General features: G+C 46.0%; 1 protein-coding gene across 1 annotated transcript; it reads right to left on the bottom strand.

The window, feature by feature from the left end:
• Positions 1-6,519: 6,519 nt before the first annotated feature.
• Grp (gastrin releasing peptide) lies at positions 6,520-19,902 on the bottom strand. Its single transcript, NM_133570.5, has 3 exons — positions 19,650-19,902; positions 13,173-13,417; positions 6,520-6,887 (listed from the first exon to the last, which is right to left on the bottom strand). Exons 1-3 carry the CDS (start codon positions 19,792-19,794, stop codon positions 6,834-6,836), a joined length of 444 nt encoding a protein of 147 aa, NP_598254.2. The 5' UTR covers positions 19,795-19,902; the 3' UTR covers positions 6,520-6,833.
• Positions 19,903-20,961: the final 1,059 nt, after the last annotated feature.

Below are 20,961 nucleotides of genomic sequence, written 5' to 3'. Positions count from 1 at the left end.
AGAGAAAAAGTGAACTGGAGGGGGTTTCTCTGTGTAGTCCTGGCTGTCCTGGAACTCACTGTGTAGACCAGGCTGGCCTCAGACTTAGAGATCTACCGACCTCTGTCTTCTGAGTGCTGGGATTAAAGGCATGCACCACCACCGTCTGACTTTTAAGTTTATTTTATGAGTATTTTGCTCACTGAGTGTAAAACATGAGAGATGGCTCAGGGGTTAAGAGCATTGAGTGTTCTTCCAGAGGTCCTGAGTTCAATTCCCAGCAACCACATGGTGGCTCATAGCCATCTGTAATGGAATCTGGTGCCCTCTTCTGGTGTGTCTGAAGACAGCGACAGTGTACTCATACATAAAATAAATAAATAAATCTTTTAAAAAAGTAAATAAAAAAAAAACCCCAAAATTGCAATACCTGCTGAAGCCAGAGGAGGGCATCAGATCCTCTGGAAGTGAAGTTACAAATGAAGGGACTTGGAACTGAACCAAAGTCCTCTGGGAGAGGAGCCAGGGCTCTTAACTGCTGTGCCGAGCCATCTTCAGCCAGGTTTGTTGTTGTTTTTGGTGTTTGTTTGTTTGTTTGTTTGTTTGTTTTATGAATTGCCAGGAAGAGGTAGCCTTAGGATAAGAATGGATTTCTACCTAGAAGATACTTCTGCAGATGATGCCTGGATATGTTTGGCCCAGGGAAAGGCGCTATGAGGAGGTGTGGCCTTGGAGGAAGTGTGTCACTGTGGGAGTGAGCTTTGAGACCCTCCTCCTAGCTGCCTGGAAGACAGTTGCCATCTGCTGCCTTTGGATGAAGACCTAGAACTTTCCGGTCCTTCTCCACCACCAAGTCTGCCTGTGCGATGCTTTGCTTCCTGCCATGAAGAAAATGGACTAAACCTCTGAAACTGTAAGCCAGCCCCAATTAAATGCTTGCCTTTGTAAAAGTTGCCTTGGTCCTGGTGTCTCTTCATAGCAATGGAAACTCTTAACTAAGACAATGCCTAAATCTTACATGATGGAGACCCTGGAAGGGGAGCTTGTTGTCCACTCCCTTGGAGACTCCACCACATACGGTACCAGAAACTTTGCACAGTGCCCTGGTTTGATTTGTTGCCACGTTCAGAATTAAGCAAATCTCTCAGAAGCCTCGGCCTTATCTTGCTGTTATTCTGGGAGGAGGTTTGTGTTTAAGCTTCTAGGGAATTACATTCTGTGAATTGTTTCTCCAAACCGTAAACATAATCTTGTGTGGAAACTGTAAGCGGAAAATAGTTCACGGCTCCTTCTTGGGATAATCTTAATGAATGAGCTAAGGAAACATGATTTATAATGTATTAACAGCCGAGACCTCAAAACTTTTCTCCTCTGGTTGGTTGTACCTCAGGTTGCTGTTACCTCAGAACTGGTTAGAATTTTTCCTCCTAACTCCAAGGGCCGGTTAAGTGGTGTTGTAACAGAGAAGTCAGTGGTAGATACACAAAATACTGTTTTCTTAGTTGTTCAACTAAAGCTCTTAATATCTTTTTTAGAAGGGGCGTGATACCAGAAGTTAAGATGAGGGTTGGGGAGGTGGGGCAGCAGGTAAGGTGACCTATGGAACCCTGTCCAATCCCTGGAGAACCCCACCACTTACCATACCATAAAGCTTTATGGTGCCAAGCCAATGACCTGAGTCCAATCTCTGGACACCCACACGATAGAAAAAAATCAATATTGCAAGTTATCCCCTCTCCTGCCCTTGCACCCTGTGGAATACACACAGGCAAATAAAAAGATGCAATACAATTTTTTTTTGAAGATTGCATATGTGGCTGGAGAGATGGTTCAGTGGTTAAGAATGGCTCTCTGGTGGCAACTGGCAACTGTCTGTAACTCCAGTCCCAGGAGACCCGAAGTTCTCTCCCACCCTCCTCTTGTACTGCATGCACAGGGTACACAGAATAAATACACAGGGTACACAGACTTACATCCAGGCAAAAGACCCAGAGCGTAAAGTAAAAATGGAAGGGGAAAAATTAAAAGACGAACACACAGGGGTGGAAAGGCAAGGCCATGGAGACAGCTCACGGTGAGCCGTGAGTTTCTGGTACACCGCATGTAGTATGAAACATGCAACCAAAGTAGACACGGAAACATACTAAGAGCCTCCTGGTCAACTGCACTTAACAATCTTCCAGCTCGGCTCATTCCCAGGATCCAATGTCCTAGAAGGTGACATGGGAAGTACATGCTAGTTGCCTAACCAGGTTTTGTGTTTGTTTGTTTGTTTGTTTATTTGTTTGGGGTTTTTTGTTTAGGGTTCTTTCCTTCTTTCTTTCTCCTTTCTTTCTCTTTTCTTTCTTTCTTTCTTCCTTTCTTTCTTTCTTTCTTTCTTTCTTTCTTTCTTTCTTCCTTCCTTCCTTTCTTTCTTTCTTTCTTTCTTTCTTGTTTTGATGTTATGATGCACTAGCAACGCCTCATTCTAGAAAATGGCATTTCTGTTTCTTTGGTTACCAGGAGTATCGTGTCTCAGAAGTCCAATAAAACCACAATCACTAGGTTTCTGAGAAAGCTTTGCTTTCATAATACAGACCCATTCTTTCTGTTTCCCTTCTTCAAAGTTGGTTGTGTTGACCAGAGCTATAGCAGCCATGCTGGAACTAAAATCATGGAGCATCCTGAATCTTGGGATCACTGTGCTGGTCCCACTGCCTGCCTCCAGGTGTGTGTGTGTGTGTGTGTGTGTGTGTGTGTGTGTGTGTGTGTGTGTGTGTGTGTGCGTGTTCAAGAGAAAATTAAACCACCATACCTGCACTGGCTCGTTTTGTGTGTCAACTTGACACAAGCTGTTATTACAGAAAAAGGAGTCTCCCTTGAGGAAATGCTTCCATGAGATCCAGCTGTAAGGCATTTTCTCAATTAGTGATCAAGGTGGAAGGGCTCGTTGTAGGTGGTGCCATCCCTGGGCTGGTGGTCTTGGGTTCTATAAGAGAGCAAGCTGAGCAAGCCAGGGGAAGCAAGCCAGTAAGTAACATCCCTCCATGGACTCTGCATCAGCTCCTGCTTCCTGACCTGCTTGAGTTCCAGTCCTGACTTCCTTGGGTGATGAACAGCAATGTGGAAAGTGTAAGCTGAATAAACCCTTTCCTCCCCTACTTGCTTCTTGGTCATGATGTTTGTGAATAGAAACCCTGACTAAGACAATACTCCTAAAAAAAAACTCCTGTAAACAATTATTTTTTCATTTTTAAGCTTTATTTCTTTCATGTGTATGGGTGTTGTGTTTGCATATGTGTACATCGAATGCATGAAGTGCCCGTGGAGACCAGAAGAGGCCCCCATAACTGGAGATACAGATGGTTATAAGATGCAATGTGGGTGGCAGGACTCAAACCCTGGTCTTCTGGAGGGGGAGCCACTGCTCTTAACTAATGACACATCTCTCCAGCCCTCAACTCCCATCCTCTTTAAGCCCAGATATTGCTTGGTTTAGTTTTGTTATACCATTTAAGAACAATCTCTACTGTATAGTCATAACTGACAAGCAAATTACCACCAATTTCAGAGAAGACCTTTCCTTGTTAATCAGAAGCATAAGGCATTAAACAAGATCCCTTTTATGAAATAAAAATATAAAACTGAGATGATGATGATGGTTTTTGTTGTTGTTGTTGTTGTTGTGTGTGTGTGTGTGTGTGTGTGTGTGTGTGCGTGTCAATGCCTATGTGTGCATATATGCCTGCGAGCATGTGGTAGCCAGGGGTGATGGACATCAGGTCTCTTCCTCAATTGCTGTGCACCTTATGTTTTGATGCAAGGTTTTCCACGTGGAGTCTGAAGCTTGCTCATTTGGGTACGCCGGCTGGCTCATAAGTTCCCAAGATCCACCAGTCTCTGCCTCTCCCTTCATGGGTGCTGGGGACCTCATGATTGCATGACAAGCTGACTGAAACACTTTCCCCAACTTCAACTGGAAAGATTTTTATATTTAACCACGCAATCAGACTGCGCTCAGGAAAAGCAAGGCATGCTGACAGCATCAGAAAGAATTACTGTCTCTGTGTTTCAGAAAGCTATGAGCGGTCCCTTCAGACTATGACACTTCCTTGGACGTTGATCAATGGCCTCTCAGATCCCTCATGGTTCACGGTGATAATCTGCGTTTTTCCAACAGGCCACGTGCCATACAATATTTGTGGACAAGTGCAGTAGGAAGGAAAGTGGGGGCAAGTGGAGAGAAATTTAACTGATTTTCATTTAATTCGATTAGTCGGAAGATACAAGCAGAAGCCTCCACACTGTGCCGTATTGGGGAAGGGGAATTTGACCGTAGTCCATGACTGCTGACGTCCTGTGAGTCTAGTTGGAAGGAGTGAAAGAATTCCCACCCCCTGTTTGGATTACTCCCTGTCCCTGATGTTGGAGCAGCCCCAGTGTGAACTGAAAGGGGGCGTTTTCGACGTTGCAAATTTACCGCGCTGCCTGCGAGTCCTATTTAATAGTGTATGAGCCTCTAATCCAAGCGAAGATTGACCGATTACCCAGAGCAATTCACTCTACAGTTCACACACAGGAAAACAAATCTGAACGCTGTGTTGTTTTCTTCCCTTTCAGACGCATCCTCTTGATCATCCTGTTAGACACAATGGTCTTTCTGTGTACAAAGCTGCTCTGTACGCTGTACACAGTTGTGAGCGACCCCCCACCCCCATCCCCACCCCCACCCCCACCCCCACCCCACACCATACTTTCCTGGAACTCCAAGCTGGAGTCTAGTCTAATAGGTCTTAGGTATAAGAGTGCAGAAGCGAGAAATTTTTTGGAAAGGAGGGAGAGAGACGTCTGTTATGTGTGACTGACCACATCTTTGGATCAGTCTTTCCTTGTTTGGTGGGATCCCAGGATTCTAACAGCAGTCTCGAAGTAGAAGCCTGAAAACTACACTTCCCATCTGCCCTTTCAGCTAGAAACTGTCATGTGCTTAGGATCTCACCAATCAGACACATTCAGTTATGATGGATTTGTGGGTGAGCTCTAGAGAAAGAGGCTTTCAGGGTTCCAGGTGCGAACCTAAGAAGAAAAGTGACTTCTACCAGCACGGGATGTCCAGCTGTTGTCAGGAGACTAGCAAACAAGTGGCAGTCTCACTAGGGTCACTCAACCATCGGCTCCTTGCCTGTCTGCAATGCGGCAGTTAGGGAAAGCCTGGTTAGGGTCTGCAAGAGTCTTTTTCCTATTTTCTTCTTCCTATTGGAAGATGAGGCCTTCCAAGTTTACGGTCCTTAACTAGTTTATCTAGGTCCTTTATCTGGCACAACTCATCATCCAGTTCGTTTGTAGGTGGGGATGGGGTGTGCGTGTGTGAGCAGGGGCGGGAGGGGGAGCGTATAAGTGTAGGAGTGCACTCTCAGAGGCCAGAGGAGGATTGTTCCCTTAAGACAGGGTCTCTCACGGAACCCGAGCTAAGCTGGCAGTCAGCAAACCTCAGCAATCCTCCCGATTCCTCCTTCCACAGTGATGAGGTTATAGGTGTGGGTACCACTATGCCTAGTTTTTTATGTAGTACTGTAGACAAAACGCAGGTCTTTGTGCTTGTGCCACAAGCATCCTTACCCGCGGAGCCTTCTCCCCAGCCCTGTGATTGAATTCTTGAGGAACAGGCCCACAAATAGCCCAAAGGCGGCAAGTAGGGGCGCTTCAACAGACAAGACACAGAAAAGCTGTTTCTTACCAGGTCTCAGTTTGGATAAGTTTTGAATCAACAAGGTTTTAAAAGATACTAGATCACGTCACCCCTTTAATGTTTCTCTGATGAAACGGAAGCGAGAGAATTTTTTTTTTTAAGATCTCAGATGCGATTTTTTTCCCTAAACGAAGAAAGTCTGAACCATATGGCAACAAGTTTCAAAATCTGTTCATGTGCAAATGTCATGATAAAAATGGGGCTGGGGAGGGTGCATGGACAGCCAGGCCACATTCTTCGAAAACAGAAAATCTCCTGAATTCTTTTATTTATTTATTTATTTTTTCCTTTTTAAAGGGAGGCTGAGTGGATCTGACCGGGTGAAGTACTCCTCCTCTCAAAGCAAACAAACAAACAAACAAACAAATACAAAAACAAAAACAAACAGTATTGTTTGCTACGCCTGTTGAAAGGAGGTTTAAGAGGGAGTGACCCAGGTGTGTTTGGATTCCAGTTCTGTCTACCACGTGACCTTGAGAAAGTCACCTGACCTCTGTGATCCTTCGTCTCCTCATCTGTTAAAGCAGGGTTTTTCGGTTCATGGGACCCTCCTGGGGAATATATCAAGACACTAGCAACAGCATGATTGAACAGGGTAAAGACTGCAGATGAGGCCGGGAATCCAGTCTCCCTCTCCCGCCCAGCCCATCTGATGACAACTTTCCACAGGTTCTCACTAAGTAACCCTCAAAGGTGCCAGCCGGTGATTCCTCCTGCCTTAATCAGTGACCACAAAAGTATGTTGTCAAGGCGTTTTCTGACATGCTATCTATTCAATTGGAGTTGAAATGAGGAGGACAAGTTGCCCTTTGGACAGTGTGATTACTGAAGCTTTTTATTGTGAATGGTAGCAGATTGGAGCCCCAAATCCAATCAGCAAAAAAGCCTAGCTGGAAAAAGCGTTCACTGGAAAGCTCTTCCTAGGTAGTTGTTCACAGAAACAGGTTCAAACCAGAAGATGCTGCTCAAAAATCACGAGTTTAGTTGCAGTTGAGTGACATGAGAATAGTTACGTAAATTGCACAAAGGGAATCTTGTTGATGGTCCAGTAGAATCAATGTTTGCAGAAGGCAGTCTCTGGGGGGTTTTGTTTTGCTCCTTGGAAGCCGCCCTTGTCATGGTCCCTTCAGCTGGCAGTTCCTTCCTTCCCCTTGAGAACCTGGAGCAGAGAGTCTACCAACTTAAAGAAATACATTAGAAATAGTTACACACATAAGCAATGGGGAAATCTTAACAGTAACAGGAAACCCATTCCCAGCAGCCCAGTAGCATCCCATGGGAGAAAGGTAAATTCCCTGGTAAAATCCCAAATCTTCTGACTTGGAAACTCTGGTGAGGAGCCCTGTGTGCTGCCTTCGCAAGTCTTCTAGAAGATTCTAAACACAGTGTTAGAGCATTCATACTCCTGAGAAATAACTTCTCTCATCATCTCTGATTTGGGGTCGGGGGTGGGAGTGGGGTCCTTGTGCTATGTCTGCCAATCTTGTCTTCTGATCTAATTTCTTGGGTGTATTTTAACCATGGTAGAAAGTTGAAGGTTTTATTTACTATTGGAATAGAACTGGGAAGGAGACGGGGAGGGGGGGACTATACAACGCTACCCCCTCCCACGCTGTTATGCTACAACAGTCAAAGCTCATTTTTGAATCATACATGCAACTGAACCAGGAAATAATAGCAGAGCCGCAACTCAAGGAGTTCATCTGGGTCTCCACCCAATTCTAAATGTCTTGTCATTGGCTTCCTGTGACTTCTGCTCAATTTCACTGAGAATTGAAGGAAAAAAAAATACTTACAGATCTTAGAAACTTTATTCTTTTCCAGCAACTTTTACCCAGAGAGGCGAGAAGCTAGATCTTATTATTTTTAACCCAGACAAGAGTTTATTACTCTTCCCAAGTTTCTCTGGCAATTTAGTTCCCCTGCTTCCGGACTGGTCACTTGTTTCTAATAAGGGAAGTCGTGCTATTCTTAGGCAAATGGTACCTGCTCTGTAGCTCAGCTGTGTGCAGCAGATGCTAATGAGCCCCAGGCTTCGGATGGATTCCCACACAAGCCAATTAGCTTCCCCTTCCTCCCTCAGAAACAAGACTGCAACCACAAGACTGCCGGTCCTTAGATCTCCCCATCTCTCCTGCCAGGTGACCCAACAGCCATAAAAGAAGTCGACTGAGGATGAGGAGGAAGCCCACTCCATCCCGCTACCTCGAAATGTTGAGTTGAACATTTTAGCTCAAGTCAAGGAAGAGAAAGCCAAGTAGAAAGGGCAGGGGGAGAAGAAAGTTGAGTAAGCTGAGGATGGGGTACAGCAGAGAGAGAGAGACACTATGGTGGTCTCAGTCTTCCTGCACAGAAGTTACTGGGGTCACTGGAGGGTTATCAGTTATTGTTGATTTCTGTTGCTTTCTATATATGAAACTCCCTTGGGAACCGCTCTGGTTTCTTTTCTGTTCCTATGATAAACTATCCTGAGTGCGATATGACTAATCTTGGTTGTCAACTTGACCCACCTGGGGAGAGGAACCCTCAGCTTAAGACGTGCCTCTGTCAGAATGACGGGGGCGGGGGGTGGGGGTAGGTCAGGGAGGGTGTTTTCTTGATTGCTAATTCATGTAGTGGGGCAGCCCTGGGCAAGTACAGCTGGGCTGTGTAAGAAAAGTTGCTGACCATGAGCCTGGAAGCAAGCCAGTAAAGCTGTGTGCCTCCTCCATGGTCTCTTCATCAATTCTCGACTCCAGGCTCCTGCCTTGGTTTCCCCCAATGATGGACTGTGACCTGGAAGTCAAATAAGCCCTGCCTTTCCCTTTTCCACGTTGCTTTTGATCATGGTATTTCTCAAAGCAACAAAAAACCAAACTATTATACTGGGGGGGAGGCAAACTTTGGGAGAAAAGTTTTATTTTAGCTCACAATCCCATGTTTCTGTTCATCGTGGGAAAGAAGTCAAGGTAGGAAACCAGTCAATCATATCACATCCACAGTCAGAGCAGAGAGAAGCACATGTTTGCTTGCCTGTGTTCAACCTGATTCCTCTACTCTTATACTGTTCAGGAACCCCTTCCTAGGGGATGATGCACCCACAGTGGACTTAGTCTTCCCACATCTATCAGCCTAATCGTTATAATCATTCATAGAGGTGCCCACAGGCCAACCCAATGTAGACAATCTCTCATTGAGACTCTTTTGCAGGTAATTCTAGATGGTATCAAGCTGACAATTAAAGCCCATTATCACCGAAAATGTTCAAACATTAAGAAAAACTCTAAGTGATTTAATCAATGAGAAGGGTCCCTTTAAAATTAAGACAAAAGGTGGGCACGGCGGTGCATGTCTGTAATCTCAGCTCCATGGGAGGCCGGTGGAAGAAGATCACCAGAGTAGATCACCACTGCCTGAAGTGCATAGCAAGACTGGGGGGGGGGGGAGAAAAGGAGAATAAAAAGGGAAGTATAAACCTACATTTCCTTCCAGAACAGCCTCAGGAAGTTCATCTGCAACCCCTTTGTTCATGACCACAAATAAAAGGAAAAGACAATGGTGGCAGAGCAATGACCGGGATCTACATTACAATAAACTCCTTCTTTGACTCTCAGAACATTCCATGACCGTGTCCAAGATTATGGCTTAGGTCCTAGCCCTGACCTGAACCCTAATCCATGCTACAGAAACCACGGGATAGGAGTTCCACTATTTTCAGGATCTCATTAAAAGATCAGCGGAAAGGGAATGGGTAAAAGAAAGATAAACATTAACTTGCACAAGTCTGGCCGTTCTTGCTAGCAAAGCTCTGGGACCTGTCTGCTATGATCCAGTGGTTCCAGCCAGTACACATGCCCACACACCACACTGAATTAAGTAAATATCTTTGCCATCAAAAGAAAGGAAATGCTCACTTCTAACTACAGCTCTGGGCGAGTTGGCAACGGGACTTGGTGTTTTACGGCTGCAGTGAGCAGGGAGAGCATGCATGGAGAGTTTTTAATTTTAAGCAGAGTCCTTCAGCCTCTGAAATCTCCTGCAGCTAATTCTAGTGGTTCTCCGTGAGATTATTAAACTTCTCTCTGACGCTGGGAGATACATGGATTTCTAATAGGCCAGTTCTCTTGGCACTCTCTCTCTCTTGAAGAAGAAGATCGTTATAAGACAGTTTCAGTTTTCACAGTGACATATTTTCACTGGGGTGAAATGTCCAAAGCAAGATAAGCAGTAAACTGTTCTGCCCTCTGTGAAGACTAAACTCACTTTTACTCTTGTTTTCCACAGTTCTGGAAAGTGTATCCAAGAGAATAAGACCGATGTGTGCAATAGTTAATTATTCAACTTGAGGTGGAAGAAAATGGGATGATGGCCCTTTAAACTTGGGGGAAGGAAAACAGCACATAAAAGGAGAGATCAGAAAGCAAGGACTACATATACATATACATATACATATACATATACATATACATATACATATACATATACATATACATATACATATACATATACATATACATATACATATACATATACATATACATATACATATACATATACATATACATATACATATACATATACATATACATATACATATACATATACATATACATATACAGTGCTAGATGTATTGTCCTCTTTAAAGGAGCCACTTTCCATGAGTACCTCCTCAATCTATCTCATAATATTGCCACACAGAGACCTCATAATCCCTCAAAGCTCTGATTGAATATTCTGCTGAATATGGGACATTTGGGGCCCTTGAGAAAGGACATGAGTTTTTAAGGAGATCAGTGATTGGCAGAGCCAAGTTCAGGGGATAAAGTGACTGCAGCTGAATACTGCTGTTTGCTTAGGAAAGGGAAGCACTGTGGGAGTCTGAGAGATGGCCCAGCAGTTAAGAACACTGACTTCTCTTCCGGAAGACCCATATGGAGGCTCACAACCATCTGTAACTCCAGTTCCAGGGGACCCAACATCCTCTTCTGACCTACAAGAGCATCAGGCTTGTACCAACAATGTATAAGCATATAGGCAGGCAAAACACCTAAAATATAAATATAGCTTTCTTTAATTTTTAAAGAAAATTGAGCACTGGAGGTGAATAACACAGTTGTGTGTGTCCTTTTATGAATGAGCTACAAGGGTAAATGCATTTGATGCTTGTAGAAGTTTATCTTTGAGGTCGAAAGGGTAGTGATATTTTTAAATTATTCTTCAAATAAATGGGAACTACACGGTTATTAAATATCCACTCTAGAAAAGCATTTGATAAAAAAAAAAAAAAAAGATGGCCAACTGGGTCTAAGAAGCCACTTACAAGTTCACAGTACCCTCAGAGCAAGCAGTCCTTTGACAGAGAAGGAACCTGACCACCTAACACCCACAATCCACTTACAGCAAGAGATTCACCCAGTGCTTTGAGTACCATTGGTATTGATTTCTTCATTGACTGATTTGATCTAGATTTTTCTTCTGAATAGAAGCTACTGAAGGCTTTCTCTCTGAGAGTTTCGTGCAAGAAAGGAGCTTTTACTTTGCATTCAACATCAAAAAATCCCCAAGGATGGGGCAGGGGGGAGGGGGGAGTCAAACAGAAAGCATCCCTCCAAAAAGGCTAGTCCCAACCCTCTGTAAGGGCCGTCAACGACCTAACCAACATGGAAGAGAGAAGTGGGGTTGGGGTGGGGGGCGTCTCTGAGCTCGGTGAATGACAAGCAGTATTATCCATCTCCAGGAACAGAGCAAGGCAAGGCCACCCTCTCCATCCCGTGTCCCACGTGTTAAGATGACTGGGTACCAGTCCCTGGATGATGAGGACCTGAAGGGCAATACTGTCCCAGGCGAATGGGGCTCAGGCTATTGCTTTGGTACCATCAATGATAAGTGGTGTGAGTCAGTTTCCCCACCCTCAAAATGCAGGGGCTGGAGCTCCACTGAGTAGCAGAGCGTGCTTTTAGCACGTGTGAGGCCCTGGGTTGGTTCCCAGCATCAGATAAACAGTATATAGAGTAACAGAGGCTCCCTCCTGACAGGGTGTTCACCTGAGGTAACTTACCTATCCTACCAGGTGGATCACAGTGTATGGGTTTGGGCACATGAGCGAAGGTCTCAGAGGACACCCCCTGAGCTGAGTTATGGGCTAGCGCAAGCTGCCTGACGTGGGTGCTGAGGACTGAACTTGGGTCCTTGGCAAGAGCAGTGTGTACTCTTAATCACTATGCCATCCCTCCAGCCACACATTATTACCTTTTAAAGAAGGTAACGTTGACTTTGTCCCATGGTTTCAAAGGCTTCTGTCCATCACGAAAGGGCACGATAGAGCAAAGTGGTTCACCTCAGGGTACCCGGGAAGAATGGATGCCTCCATCCTACCATCTTTATTTATTCTTTCCTTTTCCTGGACGTGTGTTGTGTGTTAAAAATTAGTGATAATTACCTCACTTTCAGCTGCCCTGTTTCCTATAAAATCCAGTCTCACTTATGTGTTATCTTTGTATCTCACCATTACCACTTTGGTGTTACTATATACCAATAAGTCCGTTGTCCTCTGATATACTCACTGATTTTTTGAATATCGGAATGCAACTTGAGTTATTCAATCTTGGAATAAATAAAAATCACAACTTTGTAGATGAAAAAGGGTGCTCTCCTCTGAAAACAAGACATCTGTAAATAGGTCCTTTCTTCCTCTAGCGCATATCAAAAACTAACACATCTGTAAGCCCACAAGAATTTATTCAAATACTGTCTGTGGGCTCACTATCAAAATATCCCGGTAAGAAGTCAGTCGTGGTGGCACACACCGATAATCCTAAGCACTGGAGAGGCTTAGCAGGACAATCTCCAGTTAGAGGCCAGCAGGGGCTCCAGAAATTCTCATGAAGACCATAATTACTGCTTCAAATGAGCAGGATGACTAATGAAATTTCTGCACTGAACTTTGGAACTTAGGCTATCATATCAAAAGAACAGGTAGCCTAGAATGACAGTCTGCTTAGCATACATGGATGTTGGCCTAGCAGAACGATGGAATATCTTCATGCCATGGTTAATCCACATTGTCAACTTGACTGAAATTAGAATCACTTAGGGGACGCGCCTCTGGACGTGTCAGTAAGGCTATTTTCCAAAGAGTTTAACCCTGAACGTGGGTGACACCACTCCTTGAGCTGAGGTCCTGGATGGACTGAAATGGGAAGAGAAATGGACTAGAGCACCAACATTTATCTCCCTATGACACGCATGGGCACCACCTCACGTTCTGCTATCACACCTTCCTCAGTGAGGTGAGCTGTGCCTTCAGACTGTGAGCCACAGTAAATCCACATTTTCTTCAGTTGCTTTTGGTCAGACATTCTGTTCAGCAATGGGAAAGGTAGCCAATATACGTAATGAGCAGTTTCTGTTCCCCTGATCAACACCCCTGCCCCCTGAACTCTCCCTCAATACCTCCCACCCCTCATCTGAAGCCCGTTTGTTTTACCTTAGCATTTTGAGCATCACTGAAGTAGCTGCCATCCTCTGGATCCCAAGTAGGCTGGAGACTGCCCAGAGGCTGATCCTGAGGTGGCTGGTGGCTTCTGTTCCCCGCGGCTTCGAGGAGGCCAAGCAAATTCCTTGCAGCTTCTTCCCAGCGGATGTATCCCCTCAGTTGCTCCTTCAGGCCATCTCTGTCAGCTGCATACAGGGGCGGCAACTCATCTGTGCTCTTCTTCCCCATTAAGTGTCCTGGGAACACAGAACAAGCCAGGGTGCCACAAACCCAACTGAGGGGAGCAGAAAGAGCAACTGAAATGGGCACCTGGGCAGTCCCAGTAAATGCAGATTACACAGTGTTATCTTACTATTAACACTTAGTCTATGCACAACACATGGACTTTACTATCAGTTCAAACGGCATAGTAAACTGATTCAAATTCAGAATTGTGTGTAACCCAGGAGCCCCGGGTTTCGCTACTAACCTCTACTCACTAGTGGGGTGACCTCAGACAAGTGCTGTACCACCCCAGGCCTCAGTGTTATCAACTATGAAAGAAACGGGGCAGGGCAAATCACATCTAAGAAAGCTTCCGAGCGTAAATGCCCTATCAATTCTGCGAGTCCAACTGAAAGGCAGAATCCCAGCATCTCCCACCACCAATTTCAAGTTTCTGTTGAAAATAAAAGTCTTGATGTATTCCTTTGTGTGATCCTTTTTTTTTAATGTTGCCTTTCTCTTATCTGTAATGCAATTGTACCAAGGGAATCTTTCATTTAAACTTTCTCTGAATTTTAGCTGAAATTGAATCTAGAAAACTCTCCTGGAATTGATGGTAGGTTAAGGGTGTAATGAAAAACTGGTTGAAAAACAAGTTCTGACTGATATTCAGCAGCCACATCAATTCAGGGGTTCCTTTTGGGTCTCCAAGAATATCTCAGTAGTTCTAAGCATATGTGTCTGCCTTATAAATTAATTAGTTATTCCTATGAAGGAGGCCAAAGTTCTAAATTCACATATTTAAGAAGTGGGTGACCAACCCCAGTTCTGCATTCTTTCTTTTTTTTTTAACTATGTGTGCATGTGCATGAGTGTGTGTATGCATGTGTATATGTGTGTGCATGTGTGTGTATGTGTGTGCATGTATGTGCATGTGTGTGCATGTGTGTTTGTGCATGTACATGCATGTACTTGTGTATGTGTGTATGCATGTATACATATGTGTGAGCATGTGTGCATATGTATGTGTGTATGTATGTGTGTGTGCAATGTAAGTGTGTATGTATATGTGTGCATATGAGTATGTGTGTGCATGTGTGTCTGTGTACATGTGAGTGCATGATGTGCATGCATGTGTGCATGTGTGTGTTTGTGCATGTGTGTGTGCATGTGTGTGTTCATGTGTGTTCATGTGTGTACATGTGTGTGCATGTGTGTGGTGTCATAGTGCACGTCAATGCAGGTCAGAGAGTAACTTGAGGGGGTTGGTTTTCTTCTTCTACCATGCGGGTTCCAAGTTTTGAACTTAGTTCATCCAGCTTGGTGGCAAGTGCAGACCCCCAGTCTACATATTTTGGGTTTGTTTATTTTTGAGACTGGGTCTCACCAGGTAGTCCCAGCTACTCTCAAACTCACTGAGATCTGCCTCCCTCTGCTTGCTGGGATTAAAGGGGAGCGCCACCACACCCAGCCAGGTTCCAGTTCTGAACACTTTCATCCTTCGAGTGGACACACGTTATTTCTGTGCTCCCAGTTTCGCTGACACAGACTTGTCTGCTGTTAATAAGCCTGTGGTGCTTTTGAGTTAACATGGACAGAAAAACAAAAGTCTCGTGATTCCCACACTAACTGGCATTGGTCACAGCCAAGGGAAACGCAGCAGGAATAAAACTCGAATGGTTGTCTATGGCTTGAAATGGAAAGAGACCCTTTCAGCAGCATTGCCCGCCCTCTTTATGACTGGCACGTGAGCTGCAATTGGCCGTTTGCAGAATGCTCACATGTGAATTCTTCCGCTTGATTGACCCCAGAGTAGGGTGAGATGTGTGGAAACCTCCGAGTCATAAGCAAAGGTTATAGAGCTAAAACGAGGCTAGAGTCCAGTTTCTACTACATCACACTGTTTGGAGTATCTTGTAAATTCCCAAAAGCTGTGGAGTATCACCCTGGGATCTGGGAATAAAAACATGATTTATGAATAGCTCACATTCTAAAGAGGAGCAAAGGACCTTATATCAGGGAATCAGATATCATGTGACTTGAAAAAATTAATTCTGCTAACAGGCAGGATTCAAAAGAGATTTTGAGTGAGCAAGGAGCACATATCAGTATTCCATGATATCATGTGACTTGAAAAAGTAATCGTTAATACCAGGCAGTCTTCGAGTGAGATTTTGAGTGAGCTCGCCGCTCAAGTCCCACTTAGAAGGGACTTCACACTGCTCAAAGATCTTGTTAAGGACACCGACCCAAAGGATGGATTAGTCTCTTACATTGTTTCTGTCACCTGCTGGGTCAACCTGGTGTCCAGCTGTCCACTACATTGCCATGCATTCGGCCCTCACGGCGAGTACATTAGACAGCTTCCCAGGAAAGCCGATGCGTCATCAGCGCTAGTTACGTGGAGGAAATTGAAATCGTGGTGGCTGGAAGACAGCATTGGAACCCTGATGCTCACGGTAATTACCTCAGTCACTCTTGGAATCTCTGATTCCCTGTCATCTAGTTAAGATGTTGAAAATGAGGAAGGAGTCATCGCCAATAAAGCAGTGGGGTGACGGAGGTGTTTGTGTGAAGATCTTCATCTTGCCGTGCTGGACTGGCTACATTTGTGCACTTTGCTCGAATGGCAAAATAGATCCGCTGCCCATCTCATTATTGATCTAACGTAGATCCCGGCAACACTAGACTGAAGGCCAGTACTTGCCTGTTGGCAGTGTGCTCTTTGACTGCCCACTTCTGGGCACACAGACCCGTTATTACAGGAAGTGCGCCATCTATAACATCCCAGGGAAGCACACATTCCCTGGGTCCTATTTCATTTCTGAGCTCGCGACTGTCAACCAAATGATCGTCTCCATGGCAACATGGACAGGATACCCACTTCCTCTTCATCTCCTATCATCATCTGTCACACATACGTATTAAAATAATGGACATCTCAATAAAGAGAAAGGACAAACGCATTTAAGAAGTAACAATGAAACTGTGCTCTTAATGGGGAAAAAGAGAAGCTTTTGTCCCTTTAAATTGTGTGACATTCCACTAAAGGGCAGGTTTGAAATGTGAATTAATTTCTTCAGAGTAGAAGCTAGAAAACTATCCTAATTTGAGAAAATACCCATTAAGATATACAGTATTGTGTGCTTCCAAGAAATAGTATTTACGGAGCAGAGGAGATGGCCCAGTGGTCAAACCACTCATCAGTGCAAGTGTGAGGACCAGAGTCCAGATCCTCAGAACCCATGTAACTGATGAGTGGGCCTGGTGGCCTGCCAATCACTCCAGCTTCAGGAGATGCGGGCAGGCTGGCTAGCTAGACTAGCCACATCTCTGAGCTCTGGATCTCACTGAGAGACCCTGCCTCAGTGGAGAAAGGGAAGGAATAATCAAGGCACCCCACTCCCCTACACACACATGCAAACATACACACACACCCCAGGGCATCGCAGACACATGCACACAAGCATGCACGTGCATGTACATGCACACGCACGGAAATGGAAGGTGGAAAAAAGTCTTTATAAGCGCACTCTGAAAATTTCAGTCTTTGTTGGAGCCCTGCAATGGCTACCGATCTGCTCTGCATCCCGAGGTGTCATCTAGTTCAGTTTTCCAAGTCCTGCTCCACATCAGAGTGAAAACCACAGCTAGGAGTCTTCGGGGGAAGCACAGAGAACAGTCGCTAGCTTTTGTGTTGACATCTATTTTCATGATACACGCAAAACGTTCCATGAACGTGAAGCCCCACAAAAGTGTGGACCGTTTTCAGGCTACGGAGTCATTTTCCATTGCTTCTCTGAGCTGGAAAAGCGTGGCTCTGGGAGAAAGCTGTACTGACAGTCTTCTTATGGACACAGCAGAGGTTTAGGCCTAGGGTATAACTAGGCTGAGAGTGAAGGCTAATGCGTGGGATCCCAGCACTATAAGAACTGCGTCAGGAGGATCACAAGTTCAAAGCTAGCCTGGGCTACCTCATCAGACCCTGTCTCCAAAAAGGGCTAGCATTGGGTGACGTAACTCATAGAGCATTTGCTAGTACGGGTTCATTCCTTGTGTCACCGAAGTTCAAACAAAACAGAACAAAAGCAGCTGTGAGCTGTGTGCTTTGGGAACTGGAGAGAGTGGGGATTCTTTTAGGGTGTTTTAAGTTAAATTAAATATGAATAAGTAAATTAAATTCAAATACAATTAAATCTCACATCATTCACCCTGGGTGATATAGCACCTATCCAAAACATACTTCTTGTTGCTGGGTTTGGTTTGGTTTTCAAACACAAGTGTAAGGCCTGAGGAGCCTGCATAGCAAGTTGGAGGGCAAGTTGGGGACCTTAGGCAGTGGGGGATGGAATTGTAACTCAGTACAGAGGGCTTGCTTGTGTGTACAAGCCCTGAGTTACACACACACACACACACACACACACACACACACACAGAGTTAGTAGTATTAAGCTAAGAAGAGTGCATACATTTGACATGATGTCTGTGGGACCACTATGGAGGGTGTTTAGGGGAAGTCCCCTAAGTATCCCAGGACACGTGTGCCCCCTGACTACAGTGTGTCAGCTTCAGCTTGGCTTAGACCACAGGTCTGACACTAGGTTCCCACCCATCTCTGTTGTGTTTTTGGTCTTCAGGGGTTGACCTATAGGCCATGAGCTCTCCTTGTGTGAGGACAGAGAGGAGAGGGGAACGATGGAGTTTGGAGTATCAGTTCTTCCTCCCTGCCCACTGACTGCTGGCTGATTCAGACAGTGGCCTTTTAATCTAGACTCTAATAATACCCTTTTAAAAATTACGGGCTCTAACTCTGGGTTCTTCAACACCTTTTCTCTGCTTCTCCTGTGCCAACCTACCCTTTACTCTCTGTCCTGTCTCCTAGAATCCTAGTGTCCCCCCAGAGGCCACAACTTCTTTCATCCCTGGGACAAGACATCCGGAAACTACAGGACGGCAAGCCTCTTGGCCTCTCTGGCAAAATACAACACGGAAGTCCAGAGGCAGAGTTTCCAGTCTCAGTCCTTCCCCTAGAATCTGAGACTTGGTGGAGTAATTTCCTTTCCAACATACTGTTCCTTGCTTCTACATATCTGACTAAGGAAACACACACACACACACACACACACACACGCACGCACACACGCACACACGCACACATGCACGCACGCACCTTCAAGCTCTTTAGGGAAAGCACTAGTTTCCCAGGAAATTTGAGATAGTCAGAGTTGACCGCCTTTGCAAAAGCTCAGAAGACCTTGGACTCTGCGTTCTTGGAGGCTGTGCTTGCCTGCGTGGGGAGGCAGAATGCCTGGAGGTGATGCTGGGAGCTTTGACACTCAGAGCTCCAGGTGATGCTGGGAGGATGGATGAGTGCCAAGCCACTGCCTGCTCTGGCCTCCCAGTTTCAAGGAAGCTCTAAGCCCATGTTCCTCGAAGCCCAGACTCAGCCTCACTCCTCACCTTCTACCTACTGTGTAACAGTCCTCTCCACCTGGGCTGGAGCCCAGAAGCCCAGAAGCCTGGAAAACAGGACTTGTTGGCAGAAGTCAGAAAGAAGGGAGGTTGAGGGTGATGTTGTGGATCTCAGAGATGGACGAAAGCCTGGGGGCTTGGGCAGCAGGGGACAGGTAAGCTTAGAGAGCAGACGTGATCCCTGAAATCTGCCAAGGCCAGGCGTGAGGGTCAGCAGGGGTGGCATGGAGGCCAGGGAAGAGCATTGCTGAGTATCTGAACGAAAGGGGAGAGAGTGGGGAGCACTGTATTCAGGGCCCTACACCCTGTGGTCCTGCTCTGTGCACCACTACAATCTGGATTCCAGCGCACAAGGGTCCAGTCCAGCAGGTTAGACTAGGATCAGAGATAGATGTACTAGGGGACCTCGTTTCCTAAAGTTATTTGGGAGCAGACCCAAGCCAGATAGGGGAGCGGCTAGGTGAACAATAGAAGGCAGCAGGCAGGTGCTAAGGGAAGATGAGCTGCTCTGGAGGGGTTTGAGATGCCCTGGATGCCCTGCTGAAGAGGGATGCTCACAGGTACTAAGTGAGAGGGAAGGAATCTAGAGATCAGTCTGCCATCAGTAAGGGGGTCTAACAGGTTTCCCAAAAACAAGAGAAGGTGAGATGGAGTTTAGGGAGATCTCGGTAAGTGTTTCAGTAGAAAGAAAGGAGCCAAGCCAAACTCCCAAGCAAAACGCTGAGATGAGGAGAGATGGGGCTCCCTCTAGCTAGTGAGACCCTCTGAGGAGAAGAGCCCAGGGACACTTACCTACAGCCCAGTGGCTGCCGCGCGGATACATCTTGGCCAGGACTGTGCCTCCACCTGCGCCTGTCGACACCGGGGCAGCTGGCCCCCGGGGAGCCTGGCAGAGGACCAGAGCCAACAGCAAGAGCGAGAGCTCGGAGCCGCGCATGGTCCTGGAGGGAAGCCCTCAGAGCGCTCCACTAGGCTGAGAGTGCGTTGTCCCGACAGAGCAGTGACAGGAGGACAGTTCTCAGGAGCTCTGCCACTGCCGCTTCGACTCCACGCGGCCCCGGACTTTATATAAAGCAAGCCTGCGCGGGAGGGGCCGGGGGCTCTTCCACCCCGGACCTGAGCACACTGACGTCTCCCTATAGCGAGCCGTGCTCCCAGATGCCTGGCCGGGAAACCATCCATCTACAGCGAGTGATGAAAGGCTGAGTGTACCTTGACCCAGCGCCCTTTCTCTCCTAGTCCCATCGGACTACTTTCTACCATCCTAGACGTCTTCTCCAACGAGGTATCACGAACCCCCCTTTGCCCCTGGCAATCCCCAAGCAGCAGCAGCAGCCTCGCTTGTTCTGCCAGATGCAGGATAACGCAGGAGGAGGGTGCGCTCTGCGTGTATAGAGCTAAGGCTTGCTGGATTAAGCACTGGCCCCTCTGGCAGACTTACTGCTTCCAAGAAACAGCAAAGAAAAAAAGAAAAAGAAAAAAGAAAGGGGGGGGGACCACTCTCCTGCGAATTTCCCTCACCAGCAATTAACTCAGTGTTCAGTGTCCCTTAGCTACTTCACACATGCAAGGCTTCGGTAGAATTGTTCACTTTCCCTCTGCCCCTTCTGTTCTCACTTCTGAAGACTGGTCACCCTCCCCGCACAATTCCATCAATGTTAAGGGGGCACGCACCACACCGATGCGACAATAAATAGAAGCTTGTAGGATGTTGTTGCCTACGGTTTGGCTGCCAGGCCGATCCTGTGGTTGTGCCTAGACTAGGTGAAGCCCTGTTTCTCACCAAGGGCTGGTGAACTGCTTCACTGTCTGGGGCTTGATTGCTCCCTGTGAACATGATGCTGATAAAAGTCTCTGGTCTGAGTTCCTGGCAGGATGCTACATTTGTGCCTTTCTTGAGTGATCACACACAACACATTGCATGGCGGTTTTCTTGGACTTAAAATGTATTTTTGTGCATGTGTCTGGCTCTAGGGAGGAAAATGCTGATTTTAAGATTGTTTTTAGTAGCCAAAGAAATACAGTAATACTATCCTGAGGGAGGGATCCCAGGGATAACCGAAAGGAAGAAGAAGGGATGGGGTGGCAGATAGACACACACACA

The sequence above is a fragment of the Rattus norvegicus genome, chromosome 18 (assembly GCF_036323735.1).
Source record: "Rattus norvegicus strain BN/NHsdMcwi chromosome 18, GRCr8, whole genome shotgun sequence".
Lineage (NCBI taxonomy): Eukaryota > Metazoa > Chordata > Mammalia > Rodentia > Muridae > Rattus > Rattus norvegicus.
This window is presented reverse-complemented; position numbering and strand designations above follow the sequence as displayed.